At 33.7% G+C, this 21,225-nt stretch overlaps 1 protein-coding gene across 23 annotated transcripts in view; it reads right to left on the reverse strand.

The window, feature by feature from the left end:
* Window positions 1–21,225, reverse strand: part of DST (dystonin) — a 398,831-nt gene that overhangs the window by 137,554 nt on the left and 240,052 nt on the right. For 22 of the 23 annotated variants that reach the window (XM_036230186.1, XM_036230672.1, XM_036230457.1 and 19 more), the window contains 21 exons: window positions 21,097–21,190; window positions 20,630–20,784; window positions 19,290–19,749; window positions 19,078–19,206; window positions 18,843–18,920; window positions 18,607–18,768; window positions 18,413–18,517; window positions 16,012–16,107; window positions 15,306–15,431; window positions 14,527–14,679; window positions 14,181–14,335; window positions 13,846–13,972; window positions 13,172–13,355; window positions 12,085–12,242; window positions 11,710–11,888; window positions 11,057–11,195; window positions 10,071–10,264; window positions 8,755–8,917; window positions 7,965–8,048; window positions 7,151–7,258; window positions 6,540–6,638 (listed from right to left, as the gene is read on the reverse strand). In XM_036230186.1, the coding sequence (XP_036086079.1) occupies window positions 6,540–6,638; window positions 7,151–7,258; window positions 7,965–8,048; window positions 8,755–8,917; window positions 10,071–10,264; window positions 11,057–11,195; window positions 11,710–11,888; window positions 12,085–12,242; window positions 13,172–13,355; window positions 13,846–13,972; window positions 14,181–14,335; window positions 14,527–14,679; window positions 15,306–15,431; window positions 16,012–16,107; window positions 18,413–18,517; window positions 18,607–18,768; window positions 18,843–18,920; window positions 19,078–19,206; window positions 19,290–19,749; window positions 20,630–20,784; window positions 21,097–21,190 (3,148 nt within the window). Of the gene's footprint in view, window positions 1–307; window positions 3,008–6,539; window positions 6,639–7,150; window positions 7,259–7,964; window positions 8,049–8,754; window positions 8,918–10,070; window positions 10,265–11,056; window positions 11,196–11,709; window positions 11,889–12,084; window positions 12,243–13,171; window positions 13,356–13,845; window positions 13,973–14,180; window positions 14,336–14,526; window positions 14,680–15,305; window positions 15,432–16,011; window positions 16,108–18,412; window positions 18,518–18,606; window positions 18,769–18,842; window positions 18,921–19,077; window positions 19,207–19,289; window positions 19,750–20,629; window positions 20,785–21,096; window positions 21,191–21,225 lie in introns of all 23 variants that reach the window. The other variant, XM_036230721.1, reaches the window with a different exon arrangement.

Here is a 21,225-nt window from a genome sequence, read left to right on the forward strand (position 1 = left end):
TAAAGATAACTGCCTGGTTTTTCTAGCTTTTTTTATGGTCATATTTTTCAGAATATAATCCCATAGTTATAACAATAAAATTGTTATATCTGTCTGTTTAACTGGAATTATTTAAAAATTAAAGATTGATGATTTTTAGTAAAGATTCAGATAAATCTCTAGAAAATTATAGCATTATTTTCTGTCAGAACAACAAAGAGCCAACAATCACACTTAACATTGTTAAAAAATTTGGTCTAGCAGAGAAAGGAAATGAAAGGACACTTGACATTAGGTAGCTGATAAAGACTCAGAATCCAGATTATACCTCTAAGGGTGCCAAAAGCTTCACCAGGTCCGTTTCACATTTGTCTTCTTGACATCTAACAAGTGGTCTGGAATTGTACAGAGCTTGATCTCTTATCTTCTCTATTTCCGATAGTCTTGAAACAGGGTTTTTCTCATCAAAAGTTATCTGTAATTCGGTGCTTGTTTGAGAAAAATACTCAGAGTAACACTGCTGGCTTTTCTCTCTCTCCATTGCAGGCCCTGATGGCCAGCGCTGGACGTCATTGGGTATCGGTTCAACCCGATGTTGCCATTTTTCTTCCGACTGCTTTGGTTCTTGGGCCCATCTCAGCAGAGGCGATCTGGCCGTTGGCTGAAGCTGTCCTGTACTCCTAGAAGAGAAGTCTCCGGAGTGTTGACACTCCTTCACTGCCACCTCAAAATCTGGTTTGAAGGTACAGTCTTTGGCTGGGCTCTTTTTTTGGATTTCACACTGGAGCAAAACTAACTGATGTTCATGTTCCTTTATCTGTTGATCCATTTTTTGCTTCAGGTTTTCCACTTCATGTTTCTGGGCCACCAGCTCCTTTTCAAGCTTCTGACATTTCTGGTAATGATTCACTTCCACATTCTGCCCTTGTTGGATTTGCTCACGATATTGTTGAAGCTGTCTTTCAAGTTCTCTAATATTTGTTTCATAGAGCTTAGCATTCTCTTGAGCTCTGCAGTTTTCTCGCTGAAGAGATACAAAGTCAAGCTTGATGCCTGAAATATCATTTTCAGTGATAACTTTAGAGTCCATCAATTTTTCCATCTTTTTCCGAAACTCCTCTGCTGAACGTTTAAATTTTTCAGATTCTTCCTGAAAAAGAACCATCTTTCTGTGGGTCATCTGTTCCTCTATGGTCTTTAAGTGAAGTTCATCTTGTACCTTTTTCAACCTGTTATTTAACTCTTGCACCTGAGCTTGCTGTAGCTGTGCTTTCTGCTCCCCCAGTCGTTTTTCCTCTTTGGAAGCACTCAGCTCAGCATTCAGATTTCTAACCTCTTTCTCAGTATTCTGGATGATAATGTTCTGCTTGTCACACTTCTGCTTAAATTCACTTACTAAGTTTTGACTTTTGGCCAGGTCTTCTTCTAGACACTTAATTTTTTTATGGAAATCCTGTTCTGTTTTCGTCTGTTTATGCAAGTGCTCATTCGTGTTGCGTAGCTGATCTTTAAAACCATCTGCCTGAATTTTCAGCGCTTCGCATCTTTGCTGGATAGCTTGTTTCTCTAAAACCACATTTGCCGATTGCGCTTGAATTCTCTGCATCACTACTTTGGTTTCATTATTCTGCCTAGTAAGCTCGTCTACTTTTTGTTTTAGCATTTCTGCGCACTTATTACTTTTCTCCAATTCTTCATTAAGCTTTTGGATTTTATCATTATTTTCTTTTTCAGCTTTAATATTTTGAAGCAACTGTGCATGGCTTTTCTCAAATTGTTCTCTTAGATGATCTGATTTTCTCTGACAGAACTGCATTCTTTCATTAGAGAATTCCTTCTCACCCTGAAAAGAATTAACTTGTGAATTTAAATGCTGAATACTCTTCTCAGTTATAGCATGTGCCCTAGTGATCCTGTCTACTTCTCTTTGCAGTTTCCCTTTTTCCTGTTGAAGAGATTCTAATTCTACTTCATAATTATGCTTTATTTTTTTAAGATCATTAGCTTCTTGCATGACTTCTTCAGCTTTATCTGTGGTTTGGTTCAACTGCCGACTCAGTTCTCTGAGCTGCTGAGAATACCCTTCCTCTACCTGGTCCTTCCTTTCCAACTCTAACTTAAGGCACTTTAGTGAATTATTGGTTTCATCTAGTTTTTCTTTTAGCAAGCGAGCCTTTTCCTCAGATGAAGTTTTTTCAAGCTGGAGGGTATTGAGTTCATACTTCAGCTCTCTCATGTCTTTTTCAGCCTTCCTATTGGCGACTATTAGCTCATCTACCTGCTGTTTGAGTTCTTCTGCTTTCTGTTTGTCGTGCTCCTTGTACGTGATGGCACAAGCTGGCAACATATTTTCTCTACATGAATACTGAATTTCAGTTATTTTTCTCCTTGCTTCCGATTCAATTTTCTGCTTTTCTTTCAACTGCTTCTCTGCTATCTGTTTTTGAGATGCTAGATCTTTTTCCATTTGCTTTATCAGCTTCAAGAGTTCTTCCTCATTGTCTCTCTTTCTTCTTAATTCTTCCATTAACTTATTTTTTTGTTGCTCCATGTCACTGAGACTTGAATCTTTTCTTTTCAGATGATCTTCCAGTGTTCTCCTTGTAAAGGTGTTTTCTTCTAACTGATTCCGGAAATTCAGGAGGTTTTCTTCCACTGCCGCTCTTTTGGCCTCGGCGTCTGCCGTAAGCCGCCTCACCCGTTCCAACTCCCGCTCCGCAGCTTCCTTCTCTCTCACGATGGTCTCAAGTTCCCTGCGGTACTGCTTGGCCTCGCTTTCAGCCCTGATTTTCTGCAGAGCGATGTCTTCTACGTTTCGCTGCTGCTTTCTCAATTCATTTTCTGCAGCCTCCTTGACCTTTGGAAGTTCTTCCTCTACTTGGGACTTTTGTTTCTTTAGTTCAGCTACCATTCTCTCCAATTCACCTATCTTTCCTGTAAGTTTGCTATTCTCAATCATTGTTGCCTTCTGACGCTGAAGCAGATCTGAATATGCCCCATGTTCAGAAGTCTCCTTACACCTTTTAATCTATAAGAGATATTTAAAGTGTCAAATCTGTTCTATTCAAATTTTTCTCTAAAAATATGAAGCAAGGCTCATAAAAGAACTTGCAAGAACAAGTGAACCCAAATGCAGAATAAGTGCTACTGCTACTACCTACCACCACCATCGCCACCATCGCCACCATCACCACCATCACCATCACCAGCTTCTTCATAGAGGCAGCTTCAGAAAGTCAGCAATAGGAGAAGACAAAAACTAAGTTTTCTAAACTGAAGATTCTTTTTTTTTTTTTTTTCTCTCAAGACTAATTTTGTTTCAAAAATTAGCAAGCTCAGGATTCTAAATCAAGAAGGGACCTGATGACATATAGCATGATCCCAACCTTTTACAGATGAGGAAACTGAGGTACAGAGAGGTTAAAAATGATGAAGTGGGAACTAAAACTTTCACAACAGTGCTCTTTCTGCTCTCACACAAAACTTAGTCCTACAAGCTTAGAAGAACATACAACAAACATACAACAATCAAATTACAATAAAGAATTTAGTTTTCAACATCCAGCTCAATGAAAATTTAAAAAAAAAATGTTTACATTCCTCTGTTGTATGGTTAAAAAAAAATTCAGAACTTTGGAACAGATAGCTAAATCAGGAAATAATACTTAACACAGGGAAGGAAGAAAATTATACAAAAACTTCTTATTTCTAAAGTCAAATTTCTTACTTGTTTATACTTGCCAGATTACGACAATTATAACCAGAATTGCTAATGCAAAGGCAGCTATTGTCTCTGCTGGCTTTAAAAAAGATGTGCTTCATATACTCACAGATTTTTGTTGCTGTTGTTAATGATATGCCTCATACGAATCCACCTTGACGAGTACCTTTAGCTACTCCATAAATATAAAGATATTTGTTAAATATAAATATTTTTAAAATATACTTAGGGATTTAGCTCCGATGTATAGAATAAAATATTTAAAAAGATGTTTTACTCTGTTAATGATAGAATCAATCTCAGCTGGGAGGAGCACACTTTGCATTGATTACAGAACTATATGATCAGGGCTGGCTTTTAATTACAATTTAATTTCTCTTTGTTAATACCATAAGGTTGTTAGCTTCATATCATCAACTCAAAATCATCACCATTAGAAACAATTTAAACAGGAGTAGAGATATTATTCTAGACAGACTTTTCTTGGGGTGAATTTCAATAATTAAATTTACCTATAGACTATATATCTTATTTTGCTTCCTCTCATTTCTTTCTCCAATAATTGTGACAAAAATTTCAGTTGTTTCTTTTGCTGAACTAAATATGGTTTATCATAAAAATTAATATAAAACAAATCTCATCACAAGCTGCAATACTTAGTGCTCTATTTTCTTTATTTTGTTATCAGGGTCAACTCTTAGTGACAAGGAAGCATTTTATCGGCTTAAACATTAAATTTTAAAAAATGTTTTAGTAGTTGATTTCTAACAGGGTCTTTCTCAGTTCTCTATTAAATCTCATTTAAAACAGTTGTTGCTGAGAAGTTTTGAGCCTTTTTTTCCTTAGGCATGTTCTGAGGTTTAAAAACCTGAAAATTCTCTCAGAAAAAAAAAGTCTGTTGATGAACTTTCAGTATCTTAAGTAAAGCCATTTTACTGACTGTTAATAATCTCATTTTGTCTACATAACTGGATTTTTTTTAGCAAATACTAAAAAAATTACCAGAAAGAATTCAGTCCTATTGCAACTTTGCTTTCTTGTAGATCTCAAACTTATTCATACAAAAACAACTCCTTCAAGGAGACAAACTGTCTTTTAATCTCAGCAATTAATATTTAATATATTTTGCTCTCAGTATAAGCTAGGAAATATCTAATCCATTTAATATCCATTACAGATATTCCACTTACTTTTCTAATTTGGTATTATCTTCTGAAATTAAGTTGCATTTCACTTTGGTTTTATGTTTGTTATGGAAAATGCCACTCTCAGACCACGGTTTTTCATGTGGGTCTTCAAAGACTTGGTTCCAGAAACACTACTCTTTGGAGTCTAGAAACTGAGCTATGTATCTTTTACAAGACATTCTATTAATATGATTCTTAAGTGGTAAATTTTTATTCAGGCATTTTTAAAAATCTATTTTAAATTATAGTCTTTGCAAGAGTCTTCCATAAACCATATTGTTTTGACTTTCAATTAACTATAATTCTTTTATATTTCAAAGGATGATTAACATAATTTGTATATATTCAGGCTTTGTGAATTATCATTTGGTTCTATCAACTTTAGTATTCTGCCTCATCAGATAAACTGAGCAAAGTGGCTCATATATATGTAATCAGATATACAAGAAAGGAAAAGGACTTATTTTATTTTACATTTAACTATTAGATATACAATTTAAAAGGCTTGCATACCATTTAACATGGAATTGTATCTCTTAAAAAGTAAAAACATTTTTAAAATTATGGACGTTCTTTCATAGATGAGAGATGTATGCCTATTATTTTGATGGTAACAAATATTCTGCTTCTCCTTTCTAAGCACAAAGCTAGTTATAAAGACTTGCAATTAGCTATGTTAGTGATTTAGTTGCAGAAAACTGTTAACACTGAACAGACTAAAATAGTTTACAAAAGCAGTCACATTTTTAGAAATTGAAAGTAACATCTATTAGACATTTACTACTGTTTTGGTTCTCTCATTATATGAATAGTTATACTAAGTATAATCATCTTCAGAATTTCAATAACTATAATTTAAAATGGCTAATGCCCCACAATTTACTAATTTTATCATTCAGTCTACTATTTTTGTCTGTTCTGAGATCAGGAATAGAAAGTATATCAAGATAATAGAATACAGCATAATCCCTTCAAAATTATATACAATAGCATTTTATGACAATATATTTTCATAAATAAGTCCTTACTCTTTCTACTTCAGAGTATATTTTTAAATGCAGAATCCAAGCCACAGAAGTCCTCCAAATGAGAATGATACTTAAACATTCTTTATACTATATACCATATCCTTTTGGCAAAAAAACGAAAACAAACAAAAAAACTCCATAATTCTTAAAAAGTACTATCATTTTGTACAAATACCTCCTACTTCTAAATTAATGGCTTTTATGTTTTAAATCCTTGAAGATATCAATTAATTTAAAATACATAAAAGAAATGTGTTTATGTAGTATTTCTACAGACATCATAACAGTGGTCACTATACTTCAAAGAAGTACATTCTTCAACTGGGAAACTGAAATTCTACCAAAGTGTCAGCGTTTCATAATTTAAATGCAACCATTTTTAAAAGGCATTAACACTATCATATTAGAGTCCTCAAGTGAAAAGAAAAAAATGTTTTTTCTATTTAAGAAAATCTTTAAAACAAGTCAAAAAATCCTAGGCCTCTACTTTGTCAGCATAATTTTATAATTAACTTAGTACTTACATATCAGCTATCGACTATGTAAATTTATCATGAAACCTTTTTTGTCTTCCCAGACAACAACATACTTCTTTTTACTTAGCTGTGCATAGTTAATGATTACCTCTTCCTCTTCCAGCCTCTTCAATGAATCGCCAGCAAATTTAACATATTGTGTCATGAGGGTGACCAGAGCAGTATAACGAGTCCGTAGGTCCATGAACTGCAAGGAAGGGAAAAATAACAAGAACATAACCTCCAGTTGCCCTAAATGAGCTGGGTAAATGTTAAATAGTGATTACAATGTTAAGTAGGCTTTGTGACAGCAAAGTACACAATTCCTCAATAATGGTAACTAGGTAGGAATGAGCTTATTACTGTTGTGGAAACCATACTAAGTGACAACTCTCTTCTAAATTTAATCAGGAAGCACATTTATTATTCTCTGTAATTAATAATTAATTATAAAGATTTTTCAATGGTTTCTTATTTTAAAAAACCCTTAATAAAATGTAACATTACAGGTAAAGAGTTTCTTTTAGGGATGATGAAAAAGTTCTGGAAACAAACAGTGGTCACGACATTGTAAATGTTCTAAATGCCACTGAATTGTACACTTAAATATGGTTAAAATGGCAAACTTTCCATTATGTATATTCTACCATACAAATAAATTTTTTAAAGTCTTGTTTCTCTCTTTTACACCCTCTCCTTTCTCTATTGTACTTTTCTTACCTCTTGAATAATGAGATCTGCAGAGCTCTGCATTCTTCTTCGTTTCACTGGAGATTTTTGTTGTGAATCTACCATGGCCCGGTAGGTCATTGTTTGTAATTCGTAGTCCTGGATAAAGGAATCAACAAAATTGAATTAATTAAAGCAAAGTACTAACGCTTCATTCCATAGGGATTCTACACAGAGAAATGGAACTTAGTTTCACTGAATAACTTTAAAGAAAATATTGCAAAACAACATTTTCAGGAATCTATCCATTCCTGGGATGTTTCCAAGGTGGTAATAAAATCAGAAACATTTGGGGTGCTCAGGAAAGTTCCTAAGTCTCTTTAGAAACTCATGGAAACAATTAGTACAATATGCTACTGACAGTCAGTCTCCCTTTCCTCTAGCTAGGCAATGGAACTGTGGATCCAGATGGCTAAAGGTGAGATACTGTCGATGACTTCAAAAACTAGGAGTTCTCAGAAAGATAAGAAGTTATTCCACAAAATACTCTACCATTGTTTAAGGCAGGGAGGGAGGGAAGACAAAGTGATTTAAGAAATGAAGTTCAGAGTTCTGTATCTCTTGTGTGTATGGGGGCGGGGTATGTGACCATATGCTGTGTAACATGAAGAAAATGAATGAACCAGGGGTTGTCATGTGACTCAGATATCACAAAAAATTATAGGTAACTATAAAAAGTTTCAAATGAAGATTCTCTGTTTCCACTTTTTAACAAGGAGTGAAATGACTTTCCAAGGTTTTAAAAAGGTACAATGGAGAACCACATACTTGAATATTAAACCTAATGTAAGTAACTGAATCTTACCTTCACTATAGCTGAGTACTGTTCTGCATGTTTTTGACATTCATCCATTTTGCACTGTTTCATTTCTATTTCGGACACCAGCATCTATAAATACACACAGTTTAGAAAAAAAAAATGACAAAGAACTTTAATCTATGCTATTCAACTAGTTAAGATGCTCAGAAATTAAGAAATATCCACACGTTTTAATAATACAACTCCTAGCCCTTAGCACATAGTATATAATTTGCCTTATGGGTAAATCACAAACTTCCGGATTAAGCCATAAAGTGGCCCACTTATAAGTGGGGCTTTCAAAGCAGAAATTACTGAACTCTACAGAAATTATGCAGAAGTAGACTCAAAACCCTTGGCCTCCATTCATTCCTGATCAAAACAGAGCTGGAAATTACTGGCCCCCAAGACAGAACAAAAATCTCAAAGCACTGAACTTTTTGTCAAATGTAGCTGTTCAATTTTCTACCACGAACCATTTTTATTTATTTAGGATCCCAAAAACTATTGTGACGAGCAGAGTACCAAAGACATTTCCATAACTATGATTAAATTATCACTAGGAATTTGAAAACTGCCCCAACATCTTATTCCTGATGTTTTCAAAACTGACTTCCAAGAAATCAAAGTAAGTGATATATGTACATTTGGACTACAGGATTTTAATATTTATGATTAACTCGCTACCTCCTTCCAAATAGCTGCTGGCTTTTTCTTTGAATGGAGAAAGAAAGATAAGGGTCATCACTGACCAAATGCAGACATGACCTTAGTACAAGGAATTATGTTTACATACCTTCTGTTGATTCAACTGTGTGGCTAGGGTTTTACTATTTTCAGGCTGATTTTCCTGAATCTTTCTCTGAGTAATTTCAACTTGTTGGATCCAATCATCTAAAGCATGCGAGGTATCTCTATAGCACTTCAGGGATTTGCCAATGCCTTCTAAGTCCCGTAACCTAAGAAAATCATAACGGAATAGTCATGGTTTCCAATAGTCTCCATTAGGAAGGTAAAAGCTGTAGTGAAGAATAACCGTACTACAATGAATTAAGCACAATAATAAAGGTATGTGTAAAAAATTCGAAGCTATAGTACCCTGAGGTACATCTCCAAGGACATTCCACACTGGCTTAGGCTGAATCTAAATATTTTGTTCCTGGGGTCGTATAACTGATTATCCCAGGAAAAAGTCCAAGAGACTAAAGCTAAAGAACAGGAAAACTAAAAACTTAACCATAATAATTATTAATCAGCATGTCTTGAATACTCAAAGCTTGTATCAAATAACAATTCACTTTTGAAATGACAAGGTAATTCAAAAAAACATGGACTCAGAGAGCTGTGATTAAACACTTCAGTTTCTATGATTTTATAATCAGTAAATTAAGCCTATATATCACATGTTTTATAGAGATGAGATCTATGTTTGAGGTGAGATATATATATATTTGCATTAATATAAACATGAAAATGAATGAGAAAATATACTACTTCATTTTTTTTTTTAAAGATGAGCCCTAAAAACATCCCATTTTCTCTTACTTTTTTATTTTACTCACTGGATGAATGATTTCAAAGTTCTTGTATCTTCAATAAAAATGAACATCAGATCATTATGCTTTCTTTACACCTCTTAGGTCTAGTATAGATGGCTACATACAGCCTATCAAATGCATGATCCACGTTCTTACTAAGTCTTGTTAGTTGGTAATAATTTTCAACTATTTGAATATTATGTTTGAATATTTTAAGTTGATAATAAGTAGAAAACTATATTGTTTTTCTCTTCAGAAAAAAGTAAGTAGATTAACTATACCAGTGTCAGAGTATCAATAGTATTAACAAGTAGATTAACTATACCAGTGTATCAATAGTATTAACAACAAAGAATTGAAAATATTCATTTTGAAGCTAAATATCTTACATAAATCCAACATATAAGAAAGAAATAGAAATAGGCAGAGCTCTTGCATTTAGCACAATTAACTACATGTGGAAATGAACAATATATATGAATGTTTTTTTTAAATGCCTAAGTTTATATTTTACTTAAAACACAAGAACAGACATTAAATCTGTGCTAAAACTGAACCAAAAAATGATACTAACCTGTTGTCAATCTGAACATGAACATTTTGCCACCTTTCAACTAACTGATCTGCTTTTTCTTTGTGCCAGTCAAAATCAAGATCCCGTTCTTTATATGTTTTAAACATTTCATCACTGATGGCTTTAGCTTTCTGCAACTCATCCTCCAATGCATGGAATACCTCTCTCTTTTCATCTACTTCAGATCTCCATTGCTAAAATGCATTAATTGGTGAAAGTTATAAAAATAGAAAAACACATTATTTACCTAATTTTACAATTTAGTCACAAATGACTGATAAAATCAGATAAAGAAAAGAATATCTTTCATATCCAAAAATAAGATATTAGGCTGAACCTTATGAAACTGACAATATTTGATTGTACTTTGATCCAAAAAAACTTGACAGTTTTATAAAGTTCAGCCTAATATAATTTGCATATCAATAAAACAAAATATATTCTATAAGTAAGTCTTTCTCATTGCTTATTTTTAAATATCTACTAATTTCATTGTTTAAAAATGAGTGTATGCATTAAAGATTATGGAGATAACTTTTCATGATTGTTTTGCAATAGTTTTACTTAGTGCTTTCAGTGCTTTATATATAGAAATACAGACACAGATGAGTACAACTACCAGTTCTTTTTCCTTTCTTAGATTAATTCCTCTACTTATCTCCTTGATTTCTTAAAATAACTGTCTCTTTCAGCAAGAGGATATATTAGAAATAATTTAAGCTTTAACTTCAACTCTTCTGGCTGCCAACATGAATTGATTATAAAAAGCTACTGTTAAGAAGATTCAAAGAGAGGCACTCGCCTCAAACTAAAAATGCCTGAACATACTTATTTGCAGTAAGCTATGGTATGACAGAGATACGAAATGGAATGAATATAAACATAATAAAATTAAGATATTTAATCGTTGATGTTTGAAGATCTAAATGCTAGAGAAATACTTTTAGAGTATGATCTTGAAAAGTAGCCAAAAGCGAAATTCATACCTTTAAAGTACTTATTAGATTCTCAATATTATTCTTGTCTGCTATAACTGCTTCTTCTTCACACAATTTAGTTTCATAGAATTTTACAAGGGCTTCTGCAGCTTGAGTGTTTTTTAACACCAAATTAACAGTTTTCAACCTAATAAAGAGAATTAAACAATAGCCTTCTATTGGTAAACGTCTTTTTCCCATAATGCAGTCCTGAAGCACCATGACAGTGCATGACGCAGCATGTTCTTTGTCATGGAACACTGACACATTTACTGTAAGGTTAATATTCAGCTGACTCACATTTTAATAGCCAGCATGTGCTCCAACACATTCCCTGACCAGCAAGTGATATTTTAGCAAGATATTCCAAGATAAAGAGGGTCTTCTTTCAAATCTTGTTTACACTGGGCTTAAAAGAAAAACCTTACAGCAGAGCTACCAAAACTATAGGCAAATGTGGGATGATCATGCATTATGCTCTAATCTCTGAGGCACATTCCCTTTTAACATGAAGATGCATCATAAATCCACAGAAATGTTTTAGTATATTTGTTATTAAGAAAAAACATATTCATAAAAATAAGTATTTTAAATTAACAGCATATATACAAAAATATGGCAGTTGTATGAAGCAAATTCATATTAAGACAGTGGTCACATACTTATCTATGTAAGTGGAAGACATAGAATAGACTTGGTTCATGTTCTGAATGATCACACTGAGCTCAGATCGCAAAGTCGGAACTGACGGAGAGATTGCTGCTTGACTAAAAAATTCTTCGCATTTATTTGTGATCGTTCCCAAGTCATCTTTAAGACGCTCCAGCTCTTTCTTTAGTTTCTATAAAACAGAGAACAAACATAGGTATTAGGTTTTTACTTCAGATGGGGCATCTTTCTTAAAACAGTTTTAAAACATGCATTTTACCATTATGATCACTGACCAGACCTCACAAAGTGGCCACTGGAGTTGACAGTCATTAAGACAGTAATTTATCCTAAGTTAATTTTTGCCCCATCACATTTATAAATCTCACCTCCTGCTCTGTGATTCTGAACACGCTTTCATGCAAATCGTCTCTTTCCAGGGGAGTTCGGATCTGTCTAATCAACCGATCTTCACAGCTCTCTAATCGGAGTCTAATGTTTCTAACTTCAGAGATGTAGAGATTATAAACTGATTCCTCTTGCTCCTCTGTGAAAGTAAATACAATGTTTAGACAATAACTTGTTGTCCATCTTTTGGATGCTCTTGTTCATGTTTTCATATGGCAGTTTTACTACTACTAGGACATAGCAAGTCAGACTCATGATACCAGTTATCATCGTCACAAACCAACCCTAAGGTTATAAATCTTAAAATAATGACCTTACAATTTACAAAAAGTTAATAAAATTTCCCTAATGCTATTTGAAATACCAATTTCTAATTTATCGTGTTCAGGAAAGTAATATATTGATCTTTTATGTTCACAAAAATAAATTATATTAGTTGCAGATCAGTTATAAAATATAAATTAAAATCCTTTAAAATGAAAGGTAGATAAAAATGTGTCAATGTTTAAAAAAAATGTAAACAGAATATTACTAAAATAGTTTTTGTCTAAGTAATATCTAAAAAGTTTGGAATAAAATTTATATTTAATCAAAGTTAACTAGACAAATTCTTTCCCTTTAACCCTTGTATAATATCCAAGTTTGGTTCTGGAAAATCTCTGCACCTTCCTCTCAGTTTTGCTGTGACTCTAAAACTGCTCTGAAAAATAAGATCGTTTTTAAAAAATTCAAGTTTGGTACATGAAAAAATAACAGAATCTTTTCTGAAACTAAAAGATTCTGAACATTATTGCAAAATAGTGAAAATGTTAACAAGTAGATGCATTAAGAATTCATCATTCATCATACTATTTGGCTGGCATCTTTTTGTAAATTTATCATTTAGAAATAAATGAATCCCTTCTTGCATCTTCCTACCTTAAAATGTCTTTAACGTTCCAGCAATTCTGTCTACCTGTAACAGGGTGAATGACATAACATACCTAAGGCTAAAATTCCCATTAAGAGCAGAAAGTAGCCTGGACTAAACAATTATGGGATAGGGAGACAAGGATTCCCATGCTTTACCTCTTTCTGCAGATTTAAGAAGTTCTTGATAATACTGCTTACACACATTAACCTCCTTTTCCAGTTGTGTTATATCTGAGCCTGAAAATATTTGGGATTCCTGGCTATCTTCCAGAAAATCTTCAAAACGAGACTGTAGATTACTCAGAACTTGCTGATGTTCACCAGGTAACATTGTCTTTATCTAAAGAAAACCAATGATCCACATAATCAAGTGATTATCACACTAAGAGTTAAATGTAAATGGGACAGGCCTAAAGCTAGGGTCTTAAGGTTTTTGTCATTTCACATTAACAATCATTAATAGAGAACCATTTGGAATTAAATTCTTCTTCATTAACAATTTAAGGTTTTAAAAAAAAACAAAGAAAAACAAGGCTGTAAAATTTAATAAGTGAAATTAAACTGTACCCATCAATAGAAGTCCAAACACTATATTTTATCTCCCTATCAAAATGTAAGAAATGAATAAAATATGTGATCTCCAGATTCCTCAATTCTTAGAAAGCACCTGGTATACAGCAGGTATATAACGCATAGTCATTGAAGGAGTGCCTATTAGCATGGATCTTCAAGGCTCTATCCTATTCTATAGCAAAGAGAAACTCCACCCCTCATGACAAGGTGCCCCACATTTTTGGAGAGATTAGGTTGATATATAGATTTATACTTACTGAAGCCACATTGCTTGCTCGAATTCTATCAATTTCATTGATGAGATAATGCCAGGATACGACACTCTTCATGTTTATGTGAGTCTCATGCCAAAGAGTTAGGACATTCTGATACTGTTGCTCAATTCTGAAATATATGTAAGAAAACATAGATTAAGCCTTTTCACTCCCTCTGAAAATATGTTATGATTTTTCTTTTTGTTTGTGAACTATCCCATGTTTACTAGCTTGAAATCCTTCTGATCCTGTGGGCCTTGACAAAGTATTAATTATTTCTTTAACCTACAGAGGGCTTCCAAAACCAGCTCTCTGTTTTTTGGCTATTGTGTACAAACCTGTTTGCAAAGTCAACTGCTTCTTTGTTTGGTGGAGGAACAGTAAAGCACACAGAGGGGACCATCGCCTCATTTCCAGTAGGGCTAATGACCTTCCATTTAGCACGATGAGAATTGTTTGCCAAAACACATTCATCCTCTTTGTAAATGGTTATCTGGTTTTAAATGAAGAACAGAAAAATCAAATGAGGCCACTGTTGACTAATCTTTTTTACATATCCAACCCTAGGATTTTTTTGGTTTTGTTTTTTTGAGGTGAAAAACTTTACTAGTAAGTAATATGACCTCATTTTAAAAATATATAAAAAATGCCAGAATCTGGTCTGTTTCTGGGAATTACAAGTACCTCAATTTGTCTGTAGTCACAGATGGCTTTGATTGGAATAGAAGTTTTGAGTACACAGTCAGGATTCCTTGGCTTCAGCTGAATTATTGTTTTTGCTCTCCCCATCAGGCTTGCCACTGTGCTTTTATACTGCAAAAGTTCTTCTTTCTCTTCCTAAGTAGTAAATAAGATGGGTTTTAAATGGTAAAAGATTTGTATTCTCTGTTGTTGTAGGGCTTTACATAAATAAAACTTCATCAAAAAAGTATTCCTGGACCACACTGTCTAAACTTCAAATCCCTCCCCACCCTGCCTTGAATCTCTCTTCCATTGTTTTTCTTTTATTGTTTTTTTCCTCTTTAGCCTTTACTACTATCTAACATACACATATATGTTACTTATTTATCATGTTTATGTCTACTCCCCTCTCTACCACAAATAGAGATTCTTGTCTGTTTTGGTCACTATTCTATCTCTAGCACCTAAAACTGTGCCTAGGATATAGACAGTACTTAACAAGTATTTGTGAATGAATGACTACACACACACGCACACACGTGCACAGACAGAACATTGTTAAAGTATTTGGAAATATCAAGGCTATCACATAAAAAATACTTTTTTTTGTATTTGTTACCATGAAATAGTAAAACTGAATGTTTAAATGCTTGATTGAATGAGGTAGAATGATCAACAGTACCAATAAAATATAAAGTTCTGCACCTATAAAAATTTAATAAAAACCAATCTAGTCCCCACTTTACATTACTAATGAGATTCATAGGGTTTCCTACAAGTACCATTGATTCCTGTACAAGGTCTTCCAGCTTGTGAATGCTGCTTGATCTATCACAGCTATACTTCCGCTGAATGGCATCTTTCAGATTCCTTAAATAATCAGTAGCTTCTTTGGCATCATTGAAAAACTAGGGGAAGACAAAAACTGGTAATTAAAGTATATTAAATGCCAGTAAAGCACAGAGTTATGAAGCTCAATTACCAGGGCCCTGTGTGTACTCCTCATAAGTGAAAACAAAATAAAATCAAAACAACAAAATTTTATAGCCATCTCCCCCTTTTAACCAAACAACGGCTCTTGAGTTTGGATAACTGTGAATGAATACTAAGTGTCCAAAGTTTATTACATTCTAAACAATTCTTCAGGGGTGAAATCCGAAGAATAATTTAAAACTTCTGAAGAATAGGGAAAAAAAAAGAACTCTCTGTCATGACTCTCTGTAATGAAAATATTTCCTTTATAAGAGACACATTTGTAAAATAAAGATTTTCTCACACTTAAAGGGTTCTTTTAAAAGATTTCCGCCTTGATAGAATGTTCCAATGTATCCTATAGGACATAAATCCCTTATATCTTACAAACAATATTTCGGTTTATTTCCCCTACATGTTACATACATGTATCGCAACAATAAATTGCAAGGACATTTTTGTAAGTCAGCCAAAATCACAATGCCATCTGTTGAAGTTGTGAGTCCATTCACATACCTCAAAATATGCAGTGTTCTCCTTTATGTGCTGCTCCACACACTGGCAGAGCTGTAAGATCCAGCTCCACTGCGTCTGCATTGCCGCTCGGTAGGCCTTAAAGATAAAACACAGCTATCGTCACTGCCTGGACAGTAATGACATACATCTACAACAGTGCTTTTAAAGGTTAAAAGACTCTATTTAAATAGATGGTGAGATTATTGAAAATCAGGGTGGTGAAATGTCCCTCTAATCTAAGAGTTATCACTTGCCCAAAGCCTGTCCTAAAAATTTAAATATAAATTTTTAAATTAGTCCAGTCCATTTCTTTTAAATTTTAAATTTTTGATTTTTTTCTTAAAATATATGGGAAATGCTAACTCTGGCTATTTTAACATTAAAAAAAAACATTTAACATTCGAAATGGATACAAACCAACCTTTTACACCTTTCCCACCAACCCTTTCTCTAACTTCACGGAATCTTCAAATATGCTTTCCTTTATGATACTTTCCCTTCATCTTTCTTTTCTCTGGATTTTTATATTATTGGATCACAAAATACACCATTGGCACAAAATATATGGTTCTGTAGTTTTCTCTTTGTTTTTGCTCCTAAAACCAGGCCAGAAGCTCTTTGGGGAGAGGGGGTATTTATTTGTTTTTACCAGGAAAATATTTGGGGAGGGTGCAGAAGAGATAATGCAAACCTATATCAATGTAATTCTGGGATTATAATCATTATAATACTAGGACTTTTTATTTAAAGTATTTTTTCCCTGAATTTTTACTTAAGACTTTATTAAAGTGCATCTTTCACGAGGGCAAAAATATTGTAGAAGACATCTACTTCATTAGGGAAACATGAAACACTTTTATATTTAAGGTGCGATTCACTGACTTCCAGAAGAGGGAGCTCTAGAAACTTTAATGATTATCATAAGTAACCCTGTCATTCTTCATCTTGAAAAAATTCATTCCTAGTGAGCTATGCTCAGGCAGGCTTTCTGACGGGCCAGCACTGGAAATCTGGCAACACACCATGATCCTATTATCTGCTCCCTCAAAGCAAGCTACTTTGAGTAAACTGGCTATACAAAGACATGCCATAAATTGTTAGATTAGTTTATTTTACATATAAATATGAAATACTATTATCTACGCACCCACAAGACACTGAATAAGCCAATGATACCCTAAAAATGACTAAGGCTTAATGTTATCCCTCAAGAAACTTTTAATCAGATTAACATTTTTACATAAAAGTAATCAGGTTCTCATCTACATTTTCTATTCCCATCAAAATTCTTAACCTGTAATCATATAATCCTAACATATAATATAATCATAATCCTAACTGCTTTCATCTCTTTAAGGAATATTCTATTTTTAGTTTATTATTGTACATCAATATATTCAGACTCTCCCTTATTCTAATTTCCTTTCTCTATTGCTCCTCCTACTCCTACAAAATTATGGCATTTCATGAGGATGCAAAACCTTATTTTCATATAAAAGAAGGTCAAATGTAACATTCCCAAAACTTCCCAGTGAGACCTAATCTTTTGTGTCATGATGATTTCAGTGAACAGGCTATCAGATTCATTTCCTCAACTGTCACAGTGTGAGGCACATCACATTTTAAGCACAGCTTCACTTTTTTTCCCTTTGTCAATATACCACATCTTTCCCTATCCGATGCTCCTCACTTAACACCTCCCCCTCACCTTCACATTTAGAAAGTCACTAACTCTAATTAGCATATATCAGGCCTAAAAATTAAATACAATGTTGCCGCCTCCACTGCATGGACAACCTGATAAATCCCACATCAATTTTCCATTTCTGGATTTGAAAAGTGCACTCAATACCATGACTCCTTGCCAGCATGGAAGTTTAATACACCTCACAAAACCAGATCATAGATAAAATTATTAAATGAAAGAATAGTGACTAACACTTCTTGGTACATACTATGTGCGAAGGCCTATACTAGGTAGTAAGAGTACATTATTGTTCTCATTCTCACCATACTCTATGGGTTAGAAGCAATTTCCCCCTTTTTAGGTAGGTGAATGAGGTTTGGCAAGGATACGTCACTTGTGCAATATCACACAATCATGACGGAGAAAATAAAACACAGAAGCTTGTAAAGTCAAAGTCTTTCATATTTACTGCAATATATCTCTGGTCACAGGGGTTGACGAAGGTACATTTATTTTAAGTGATGGGTGGGTAACACATTTAGAGCAAGAGAACTGAAGACAAATCAGTATGATTTGTCTGGAACATTATTTTTGAGCCAAGTTGTAATAAAAACTTGATAATTTGCATTTTTCAATTTATCAGCAATGAAAGAATCTGAAGGGAAATAACCAAATGTCAGTTTTCAATCATGACTATTATACTTCCTGATTTACCTCAATAGTTAATCGGGCTGGGTGATTTTCCAGAAGTAGCTGCTCCGCTATCTCCTGAACTGATTTAATATTTTCTTCCTTTTGCTCAAGTTCTCTCATTAATTCCTAATTTAAGAAAGAATTCAGAAATGTCTTAGAAAAAGATCTAAATCTGAAATACAACTTTCATATTCAATTACACAAGTTGTACTTACAGCATGGTAATCTTTTTTCCGAGCTATGTTGGTATTTCTTTCACTCCAGTCATAAGCAACTTCTTCTTCTTCTTTTTCATTCAACCAAATAAGTTCATTAGTTGCACGAGTTACAAAATTATGGAGTGTATCAAGGTGCCGTTCCTGATTCCTGGATGTATTCTTTATAAGAAAAATCACTATAAGAATCCTGTCTTTGCCAAATAGACATAAGAGAAACAATTTAAACAACTTACCAAGAGTTTTGCATACTGACTCTCTAATCTGTGCAACTTTTCTGTGTAAGTCAATTTAAGAGGTGCCGTCATTTGGATCTATAATATGGCATAAAAAGACATCAAGTTTAGGAATCTTAGATAATTATGACTCATACTCAGTGTAGCTATTATCTTGTCACAGGGTCTTTAGATAAAGAGCAAAATAACAGGAAACTCAAATGAAATATATATATAAAATTTTAAATTAATATACCTCACTGATTTTAGCTTCTTTAAGACTAGGTTCAAATTCTTCAATAGCTCGGTGAACATTTTTATGATTTTCTAAATGGCTTTCAACACTTGGTAAATCTGATCCCCATTCAGTGCGGTCCAGCTGCACCTTTAAACAGAAAATACTAGGTTTAAAACTAAAAACAAGAGCAATAAAGACGGAAATTTTCAGGTAAAGTAAACCCTTTTTACCTGCATTTCATCAACCCAATTCAAAAGATCCTGAACAAATTTCATGTTGATTTCCTCTTCTGTTAAATTCTGATCCAACAAAGATGACTTTAGAAGGGGCTTTCGGATCTGCATCAATTTCAGGGTTTGCAACGAATTTGCCTCTACTTCTGAACTAAAATTTGGAACTAGTCCTGGGAAACCAGGTGTATAGGCTGGTGTGAGAGATGGAGTCAGGCGGGAAGTCAGACCTGATGACAGGCCTGATGTCACACTAGAAGGGGTCAGGGAAGGCGTTAAACTCTGGGTCAGCCCTGAGTTCAGACTGGGGTTTAAGGTCTGTGCAAATCCTGAGTTTAAACTTTGAGTAATTCCTGATATCATGAGCTTTGTCTGTTCTGTCGTCAGCATGCGTCCTTTGCTGTACACTGAGGAACATTCATTCCTTAAGGCCATAATTTCATCGCGCAGTTTTGCAACTCTGAAAAGAAAATCAAGAGGGATAAACTATAACAGATGTTTTTCATAAAGAGTGAGCCCTAATGTAAACCATGGGTTTTAGTTAACAATAATGTTTCAGTATTGGCTCGTCAATTATAACAAATGCATCACACGAATGCAAGATGTTAATAGGGGAAGAAGATTAAGAGGGCATATGGGAACTCTCTGTACTTTCCACTCAATTTCCTGCTAAACCTAAACTACTAAGTAAAGTCTATTTTTAAAAAAGTCATTGATAAAGTTTGCACCCTTTTTTTTTTCACTGACCTATACTACAAGCACTTTGATTATCACAGACTTTATAACTACCATTTATAAAAAACATAATTACTACACTATATTGTGATCATTCTCCTATTATTTGACATTTAGAGTATTTCAAAATTTTTGTTATAAAATATTTCACATGTGAACAAAGAGCCTTTTCATCTACATTTACTTATATATTTTTTATTTTTAGAATCACTATAGATTTCTTAAAGGTGGAATAACTGGATCAGGACATCATTTACCATTTTTGCTTCACACGCACACACACATATGTATGTATGTATGTATGTATGTATGTATGTGTACATATATATATATATGTATGTGTATGTATATATATATATATATATATATAGCATACAAGCTAAAAGGTTCTGTCTCTACCCCCAAACCTACTTCCCAAAGATATATTTTTATCCACATATATTTTTTCCAACATTTTGTTATAAAACATTTTCATAATAGGATGAGAAAATTGAAAAAATATTTTTCTTATACATTCCTAAAATTGCCATATTCTACATTCCTATTGTGAATGCCCACGAAACAGTTATACGCAAGAACAAAGTATGAATAAATAGCACTCTTACCTCTGTACCAACTGATCTGCCTGGTAATATTTTCCATCAATAAGAATCTGTACATCAATTACATGCTGGCGTAAAAGGTTCTCACATTCAAGTATATACCCGGCAATTTCTGCTTCATTCTGAAACTGAACCCCTGATTCTAATCTTTTAGAATCCTGTATTTAAACAAAAAAGTCAATATCAATTCTGTGAAACCACATTTCAAAACTAGTCTCAAATGTAAAACTCCAATTTTTGTAACAGAAGGCTACTTAGGTTTTCTCTGTTTTCCCTCGTGGTTCAAAAACATGCTTTGCTTTTGCTCACTGTCCCTCAACGGAGCAAATAGTGCTCATAATTGTCAACAAACTTTAAGTTTCAGTTGACAAAAATACCCAGAATTAACCAAATGTTATGCAAAAGTTTTAGTTCACCCAAAAGCACAGAGCCCTCTACCACAATTGCAATGGCTCCTAAAATTAACTTACAGACTGAAGAGCATTTCGGGCAAGTATCAGTTTGTCTTCACAGATGACACTGTCCCTCTGGACTCGGCTGGCAATTTGCTGCAACATTTCCAGCCTAAAAGAAGGAACAAAATAAAATGAAGCCTCTTC

Source organism: Rousettus aegyptiacus, unplaced genomic scaffold (genome assembly GCF_014176215.1).
Source record: "Rousettus aegyptiacus isolate mRouAeg1 unplaced genomic scaffold, mRouAeg1.p scaffold_m13_p_1, whole genome shotgun sequence".
Classification (NCBI taxonomy): domain Eukaryota; kingdom Metazoa; phylum Chordata; class Mammalia; order Chiroptera; family Pteropodidae; genus Rousettus; species Rousettus aegyptiacus.